This window comes from Ananas comosus, unplaced genomic scaffold (assembly GCF_001540865.1).
Source record: "Ananas comosus cultivar F153 unplaced genomic scaffold, ASM154086v1, whole genome shotgun sequence".
Classification (NCBI taxonomy): domain Eukaryota; kingdom Viridiplantae; phylum Streptophyta; class Magnoliopsida; order Poales; family Bromeliaceae; genus Ananas; species Ananas comosus.
The window spans coordinates 4,080-13,500 of record NW_017890652.1 but is presented as its reverse complement, the minus strand read 5'-3'; the positions used below and the strand labels follow the sequence as shown (position 1 = coordinate 13,500).

The window sequence follows — 9,421 nt, the reverse complement described above, 5'->3', positions numbered from 1 at the left end:
CATGCTCAACTCCCAAGTCTATTGCAAGACATCGCCAGAAATAGGGAGGAGAAGCATCTTATCACAATGATCGTAGCGCAAGAGAAGTTTCGACGAATGATGGAGGAAGAGAGATAGAAAGTGAAGATGGAGGAAAAGAGAGAGAGAGAAGAGAAAAATGTGGAGGGAAAGAGAGAGAGAGAGAGAGAGAGAGAGAGAGAGAGAAATAAGAGGACTTAGGGGAGAGGGAGAAGGATAGGGAGAGGGGGAGGGGTAGAGGGGTAATGTTACCAAGCATTTTTGAATAAAAAAATCAAATAATTCTCAACCATTGGATCACAATGATGTGAGATGTACACCCCGTGTTGGGGTATACTTATAACACTACTCTTCAATTGTACCAAATATTATACAATATTATAATTAGATTCCCACTTTTTATAATTTTATTTTTTAATAGAGATGCATACGTAAAATTCATTCTAACACCCAATATCTCTTAGAAGAAAAAGAGGAGAAAAAGAAAAAGATGAGTAAAAGGAAAAAGCAAAAAAAGAAAAAGAACTATAAGAAGTGAAGAATAAGAAGAGCGAAGATGAGAAGAAAAAAGAAGAAGAAAAAGAAAGGGATGAAATAAAAAAAAAAACCTAGTTAAAGATATTTATAGATAAACAAAACAATTTTCTCTAAAATTGGCTAATTATTTGCAGTATGTGTGTCAATTTCTATGAAAAGTAGCGGGGTTTCGGATGCTACGAAACCAAGTGAAATGAAGGACATAATTTATATATTAGGAGAAGGTTAGGGACCAACGGTGTAATTTTTTAATCACACAGGAAAAGAGTAGTAGAAAGGGCCTTTGTAAAATAATAAAAAACGCAAGGGACCTACATAACAAAATTCTCTAAATAAGATTCTACGACGCGATGGAACCCTAATAAACCCTAGTTTTCTCTCCGATCCTTGTTCCTCGCGGCGCGGCGTCTCCCTTCGCTCCTCTCTCTCTCTCCCTCTCTCGAAACCCGACATCATCGTCAATGGCGTCGCCGGGAGCGCCATCGTCCTCCTCCTGCATGGAGATCGAGGCCGCCGGAGCCCCTCCCCCATCCGCCGCCGCCGCCGCCGCCGCCGCTCCGCCGCGCCCGCACTTCGAGGCGCTGAAGCCGCACGAGATGTCGGAGAGGAGGGTGCAGTTCCGGAAGGTTCCCGTGCCGCCGCACCGCTTCGCCCCGCTGAAGCGCTGCTGGATGGAGATCTACACCCCCGTCTACGACCAGATGAAGATCGACATCAGGATGAATCTTAAGGTTCGCTCGTTCTTCACCCTCTTTTCTCTCTTCGTTTTTTTTGTTTTCCTTTTAATTCAAGTCAATTTTCTCTTATGTGAATAAGATTAGGGTTACGAATATCCTGAGTTAATTTTTTTTTTCCCTTATATATGATGGAGTAAAATTCTGTTATTCTTCTGCATCGCTTGCACGAAAGGAAGCTTTTTATTCAAATCGTATCTTTGTCCAGGTTTGTTCACCTTGACAGTGTGGGGATAGTTTTTTCTAAAAAAATTATTGTTTCTGAATTTTGTAATTTGAGATTATAAATTTAAACGCTCGCTTGTGTAATTCAGCTTTGCACCGAAAATATATTTATTTTGGAATCTTCCAGTGATTTCCTGAAAGAGAACATTAAATTTGAGATGTAATGGACTAAGGCTCGGCAACGGGAAAATGCTATTATATGCTCTGAGGGGCGTATTCTGGCTAAAGAGAACTGTTTTGTGCCCTATAAAATGCAGTATCTGGGTTTTGGATGCTCAAGTCGCACATCGACAGATATTAAACTAACTTGCAGTTAATCTTTATCTGGTTTTGTAGAACAAGATAAAATATTACATAGTAAACTACATGACTTTATCGGCGATCCTATGTTGCTTGCAATTTGGATTAGAATCATTAGATCATTAGACGCATCTAGTTTGGGCAATGAATTGATCCGTTAGACCCAGATCCGTTCTTGAGTTAGATGAATAAGGTTGAGATGAAATACTAAATGCGTAGTTGCGTACTAAGTTATTCTACTGTTCTTTGGCCAGTCAACCCTATGTTTTCATGTAAAAGATGTAATCTAGTGATTACTTGCATTAGAAGAAAGCTCATTTTGAGATCTTAACCACTTCCTTTGTTTCTTTTTGGAAGGAGGATCTCTTACTTTTTTCCGCATCCCACGGAGCAATATGCAGTGAAAGTTTGTAAAGGTTGTTTTTAAATATGTCACTTGAGATGATTGGTGATTGTCCGGGATTTAAGCTGAAACAGTTGATTGTGTAGCTTTCGTCAAAACTAAAGAACACATTCCTGTGATGTCCTGTGCTAAAGGGGAAGAGAAAAGGAGTGAGCGTATCACATAAGGTTGTAAAAAGATAATGTGAAAGCTGCATATGCTAGTTACTACATATCAGCTTTAATGTGTCAAGTGTACTGATTTATCATGTACATAAGCCCATGCCATTTAGCGTTTTCCGGAACATGAATAGTGTAAAGAGTATTCTGCCTCTATTTAATTGCTTATAACTTACAAAATGCAATCTCTGGGTATGCAGTTGATGTATAATCCTAAATAGAATTTTGGTTGAAGGATTTCTTTATCCTTTAAAACAAGGCAAAATTGCAAACTAGCTGAACTCTTTCATTGTCTCCGTGTGGATGTGGTTCATAAATTTTGGATAAGATGAGTAGACTTGTTTAATTGTGGAGCTTTTTCTATCTTGAGTCTTGACTTGTTAAGTTGATTGAAATTTTGCAGAAATGTCAGTCCCATATTTGAGGTTAAAACTCTAAAACTGGCATCAAACTTGATAATAACTACTTGTACCAATAGATTGATCCATATGACGCTGAAGTAGATGCCTTTAACTAATATTTGAACACACGACAAAAACATTAGAAGAGCTTTGTCCTTGTTTTGCTTTTTTTTTTTCTCTCCCCCACAAGCCGTATGATTTTTTTTCCTCGAGAGGAATGGACAGGATGTTGCATGTAGTTCCATATATTAATCTTGTGCAGTATGATGTTAAGCACAATAGAACGCTACTTCAACCAACTTTTGTTTTGAGCATCTCATAGAAAATTAACTGGATATGCTGAAATTGTTGTTTCTTGCATTCACATTGTCCGTACTTGTCGCAACTCCTATCCTTTACAAGTTGTTTGTATGAGAGAAGTACTATATATTACAAGGGAATGTTAATTTCTCATGATTTCATTTGAAGGGTGTAGATTGTTCCATCATAATTGCATTGCTCAATTTCATGTTCATGTATTTCTTCTTCTCTATTTTTCACTCCTTTGTTATCTTTTTTTTTATTCAATCACCTACCAGCATAGGGGTTAATGCAATGTAATTAAATTTTCATTCACTGTATCATGAGATTAAATCATCTGCTTCCTTTCTGCTGGAAGGTAAATATTGACTAATATTGTTTGGTTTTCTAAAGCTCAACTTTTTCTCTTGAATATTTTCTCATAGTATATTGTTCTTTTCATACAACAATAAGCAAATTGCAGTTGCCTTTTTTTTCCTTTCTAATGGATAGCTTTCTACTGAAGGTAATTATGATCTCTACCCTTGGCTGAACTGCTTAGAGAAATAACCTATGCTTTCTGTCCTCTCTATGCAATGTTGAGATCTTGATTATAGACTTGGAAACCAATTTGTCTTACCATATTGCATTGAAGAAAATCCTGTGTGCACAGAGGACATGCTTGCCTTATGGAATTATGATAACCAGTTCTCACAAATAAGAAAAGAATGGAAGTTTGATTAGTTTTGTTTCGACAAGGTAAAGGAGAGCTTAGTTTATAGAAGAGTTGGAGCCTTGTCTATAGAAGAGTTGTTTAAGCAAAGCCACTTTACTAGTGTCCTTTCGTTTATCATGGAATAAGATAGAAATTAAGAAACCAGATTGAAGAGTTATTTTCTTTGGATGGTTCTTTGGATGGAAGCATAGTATATAAAGAAGTGTTAACCTTGCTTCATAAAAACCTCGCTGATTTAAGGAGATATCAAGGTGGATTATGGCTTCTTAAAAAGCTATGTTTCAACTATGATTATGGATTGTAATATAAATTAGTGTGCCATAGGGGAAACAATTGTCTGCATTATTAGAGGTTCATTCTTTTTTATTATTGGTAATTTTTTTATATTGGATTTTTTCCTATCTGTTTTTTACAGTGCATCTTGTGTATGCAAAAATCTTAGTTTTGAGAGTTTTAGTTATCCTTCTATATAGTTTTCTTTTATATCTTGAAATTTCCTTATAAGGAGATTTGAAAGACAAGTCAATTATTAGTCCAAATAAATTTAGGTACCAAAAAGGGTCTCATGGAGTTCTTGTTTAGATTTTTCTTTGACTTATTGGGAAATGGAAAGAACTGTCGAAGAGACTTTGGACTATCTGAGAAGGGAAGTGCCATTATTGACCTTCTGCTAGAAAGTCATTAACTTGATGCATAGGCCTGTGTCAGCTTATGCTCGTGGCACGTGGCACGGGGCGAGCATTTAACATCGTACTGCCATGCGGCATTAACCCATGCTGTGTATGTTGTAATCTTCTCGTAGTTTCAAGAAGTTTCTTTTGCACATTGTATTATCAAAACTCAAGGGCTCTCTGGTATGCTACATTGATTACTTGAGTACGTAGTTGACAAGGAATTTTTCATGTTTAACTCTCAAAACTGCTTATTTGTATCAAACAGTACATGAAATTCCTGTCTTCTTTTCTTATATCTTCTGAACTTGGTATGTTGTAATCTTCTCGTAGTTTCAAGAAGTTTCTTTTGCACATTGTATTATCAAAAAAACTCAACGGCTCTCTGGTATGCTACATTTCTGTTTTTCAATATTTTCCGACTTAGTTTCTATGTGATTAAATGTGCCAGCAGAATGTATAAATGCATACTTGTATGACTACCGAGTAAAAAATTTAGGCCCTGTTTTCTACCATTGCCGTTGTCTTTGTTTTTTGAAGCTCAAAGTCTATCTGATGGAGTGTACTGGTGGACAGCAGATTACTTGCAATCTAAGCATCTATAGGGTTTGTTTGGGAAGCGGCAACAAATAGAAGAAACAAAAACTCTAATTACATTTTTTTGCCCTTCTTTATTTTCTTGGAGAAGCTATTTGCATCCTGTTGAGGCGTGTCTCAAGCTAACCAACAATAAGTCCATCCGCTGATGCATTCAATCACACACCATTTGTGTTCTGAAAATCAAGAAAAGCACAACAATAATGAACGGGACCTTAATTAGTGACTCTTTTCACTTCTTTGTTTGTTTCCAAGAAAAGCTGCATTTGCAGGCTAATCAACTAGCAAAGTCCATCTGTTAGTGCATTCAATTTTGTTGAGTTTTGAGTTTGGGAAAGGCCCCAACCCCCTAAAAAATACACACACTGACGAACGAGGCATAATAGTTCCTGTTTAAGTGCTATTTTCGTCAATTTTCTTCTCCTACTCGTACTTTTACATTCTTCCTTGTTTTGGCTCTACTTACATCTGTTCTGTCTTTCTTACAACCCTAATTCAGGCTCGAAAGGTGGAGATGAAGACCAGGACGGACACCCCAGACGTGAGCAACCTACAGAAATGTGCCGACTTTGTCCACGCCTTTATGCTTGGATTCGACATTGCCGACGCCATTGCCCTCCTGCGCCTCGATGACCTCTACGTGGATTCCTTTGAGATTAAGGATGTGAAGACCCTTCGCGGCGAGCACCTCTCTCGCGCCATTGGTCGGCTTTCAGGCAAAGGTGGGAAGACAAAGTTCGCCATTGAGAATGCTACGAGAACACGAATTGTGATCGCGGATTCTAAGATCCACATTCTTGGATCATTTGTAAACATTAAGGTGGCTCGCGACTCTCTCTGTAGCCTTATATTGGGATCGCCTGCTGGGAAGGTGTATTCCAAGCTTAGAGCTGTCAGTGCTAGATTGGCTGAGAGGTATTGAATTTAACAACAATTTTTATCCCTTTTGTTTTTCTTCCTTTTTGGGTCTCTGAGAGAATAGTATGAGTGGCCAATTATTTATGCATCCTGTAGGACGTGATCTTTGCGAGCTTGCTGGTAGTAATTTTTGTCAACTCCTGAGCGAATTATTCAACAAGTGACTTTCTGTAGAATGTGTTGTGTTACTTGTTTTCTGAAGAAAATTAATTATATCATCATTACTATGCATTGAAATATAGTTTTACTCGAAACCATGTTTGGTTTGCTTGTTTTTTAATTTTTTGTTTGTATCATATAGATAGGGAAGGGACGTATTGGAGAAGAGTTCTTATTTAAGGGAGCTTTGGATGAGAATCGTTGCAATATATGTTAATTTATTGGAAATTGATGTTTGATAGACTCATTTAGTTGTGTCGCTTTCTCATCTTAAAAAGTTAACAACTAAAAGGAAAATCCTGTCCCACTTACAAAATAATGCTGTTTTTTACAAATTATTTTGGTTATTACAATCAGGTAAAAATATATGATGCTTATCATAGCTATAGATCATTTAGGATTTAGCCATCCGAAATCTTTTATTAAGAAAATTAAAGGAACATGGCAGTGGCTGTTAGTTATTTTAATTGCTATATTATCTAAAAATTATTTTTAATTCAATCATTAGATTATCTGAAAAAGATGATTTGACAGCTAAATTAGCTGTCAAATCATTTTTGATAAGATAAATTTTTTAGTCCTGTTTTCTCCAGAAGATGATGTGATATTTGGACATTCTCATTGTGTTTGCTAATTATATGAAATTCCCCAAAGTAATGAATGTCATTAAGACAGAAATTAAATTTAAGTACCTCAATTGAAATAAATTGAAGTTCCGCAACGTAGCACAACCTAACTGAAAATTTTGTTAAAGTTCAGCGGCTATTGCTGAAATTTACTCAATAGCAAAAATATGCAAATACAACCTCAACTGTAGGCAATCATAGAAATTGTTTTCATAATTGTATCACTTTCAACTTATAAACTACCAAACAGACCAAAAAATTATTTGATTGGATGTGGCAATAAATGCAGTGCAGATGGAGATGCATATGATTGAAATTGTAGTAATTATATTTGTTTTGTTGAGTGTAGTTGAAAATGTTAAAACAATAAATAATGCGTGTGGTTGGAAACTGTATTTATGAATTTTATTATTATTATTATATGTGAGGTGGTAAGATTACCCCAAATGTAATTTTTTTTATTTGCAAGGTGGTTAGGCAGTTAAACTTATTTTTTGTTTAAAATTACTCCCTTTAAACATTGAAATTGGAACTGCAGCCAATTTATGCAGCGTGCCATAGTCGAGCCTTCTCCTACAGTTCTAACTATACAGTTGGATGTTAACATAACAATCTAAAAAATGAATTGGCTCCACATGTAATTTGATTTACAATATCGCATAACTACCGCATGGAATCAAATAACTCTGAAAACATTAATTGCACTGTTTGGTTTGGGAATAGGGATAGGGATAAGCTCTTATCCTCCTCTTTATACCCAAACGCTAATTTTTTACCCGAGAATAGTAGTTCTCGGTTATCCCCACCAACACCTCCATTTTCTATATAAAACTTCCTAATATTTTTCTTATCCTCGGGAACAACCCAATTTTCATCCAAACGCTATTTTTCTTATCCCCATACTTATACCTATCCCTGTAATAGCTAGTTCTTGCTTATACCCGAACCAAACGGTACAGTATATAACTATTCTATCTCTAACCACACCTATTTCTAATAATATTGTATTTATAATGCTAAATTACAGAAAACCTTCATGTAAATATCTGTTTTTTTTTTTTACTTTTCCTATATTTTGCCCTCTTAAAATTTCAAAAATGTTTCGGGGGTACGACATTAATGGAGAGGACAAAATGACTAAATTATCTTTACTTCTTCTGTAAGAAAAAATAAATTTTTAATATAATTTTGTCATTTTGAAGGGCATTTTCAATAAGAAATTGATGGAATAATAATGGAATTCTGATGGAAGGGGGCTGAATGCAACAACTTGAAATGTTCAGAAGGTAAATTGTAGGTTTTTAAAAGTTAGAAAAGAAAAGTGAAAAAGAGAAAGTGAAAAAGTAAGTATTCATATAAAGATTTTCTGTAAGTCAGCCTATTTATAACTGCATCAAATAAAAATGTTGAAATAGCTTTTTCTTTCTTTCCAAGGAAGGAAACTTAGTAAAAGTTAACTCGACTCATAATTTATTCAACTAAACATAATCATTTCTAAGTAAATCAAATTGAACTCTTCTGTGAAGTGGAATGATTAATTGAACTCTAAATCCATGCATCTTCTCAACTCATCAGTGATCTCGCCAAGTCAATCCATGCCCTACCATCCCACGAATCCGAGAAAACTGCAACAAAGAAATCAAAAATCAAAACTATAAAAAAAAATAGGTTCAAAAATCTATATATATTTTGTCTTTTTTAAAATTTCAGAAATATTTTCCGGAGTTACGATGTTAACAGAAATGACAAAATGATCAAATTATTCTTACTTTTTTATAAAAAAAAAAAAATTTTAATATATTTTTGAAATTTTAAAAGATACTTTCAGTATAAATTATAAGAAATGAACGAAATAGTGATTGAACCCTGACGAAGGGGGTTAAATACAACAACTTAAAATATTGAGGGGTGAAATATAGATTTTTAAAAGTTAGAGAGCAAAATTAAAAAAAAAAAGATATTTATAAGAGAGTTTTCTGTAATTTAGTCAAAAAAGTAATACAAAAATTTATAGGAGTTTAATTGACTTGTTTAGATTTATTATTATTATTTTTTTTAGCTTTCAAAATATAAAAATAACGGCTTTAACAACGTAATTCAAAATTAGGCCTAAATTGATTTTAACACAAAATGATAGCATCCACAGCGCTGTTTAGATGAAATTACTAAAACAAAAGAAAAAAAAAGAGAAAAATACGAAATTTGTGTTAGAAGAAACAAACTAGTGGATGCGAATTTCACGAATTTTTTACGATTTGGAATAATTAATTCCAGCAACTACAAGCAAATCCAATGATTTGGGATGGGATTTGTGAGGATTTCTTTTGTAAGTGGACAATAGAGTCCTTTACCCAATTCCACTGATTCGAAGTAAAAGAATATTTTCAAGTTAAAAAATCAGATCGTTTGAATTTGCGAAATTCAATTCTTTTGCGTGATTGGGTACCATGAAGAAGGTTTGAGGAAAGAAGTTGTATTGCCTGAGAGATCGGAAGAAGGGGATGCGGCGGCAGAGGAGATGGAAGAAGAAATTGGCGCCGTGGAGGACGACGACGACGCCGGTGCAGCCCAGCAGCAGCAACTCCAGCATCTTGTTTTTCTCCTTTCTCGTCTCCTCCTCTCCTCTTCCACCTAGAAGGACCCTACCAATGACTCAACA

The 9,421-nt window shown here is 35.2% G+C and overlaps 1 protein-coding gene across 1 annotated transcript; it reads left to right on the top strand.

The window, feature by feature from the left end:
• Positions 1 to 924: 924 nt before the first annotated feature.
• On the top strand, positions 925 to 6,198 carry LOC109704021 (RNA-binding protein PNO1-like). The gene is made up of 2 exons (XM_020224762.1): positions 925 to 1,286; positions 5,559 to 6,198. Exons 1-2 carry the CDS (start codon positions 1,017 to 1,019, stop codon positions 5,979 to 5,981), a joined length of 693 nt encoding a protein of 230 aa, XP_020080351.1. The 5' UTR covers positions 925 to 1,016; the 3' UTR covers positions 5,982 to 6,198.
• The last annotated feature ends 3,223 nt before the right edge of the window (positions 6,199 to 9,421 follow it).

Bases quoted from the DNA above. Each gene is read 5' to 3' on its own strand.
- LOC109704021 (XM_020224762.1), top strand. From the start codon at position 1,017: ATGGCGTCGCCGGGAGCGCCATCGTCCTCCTCCTGCATGGAGATCGAG. The intron at 1,287-5,558 runs GTTCGCTCGTTC...ACCCTAATTCAG, and splicing joins ACATCAGGATGAATCTTAAG to GCTCGAAAGGTGGAGATGAA.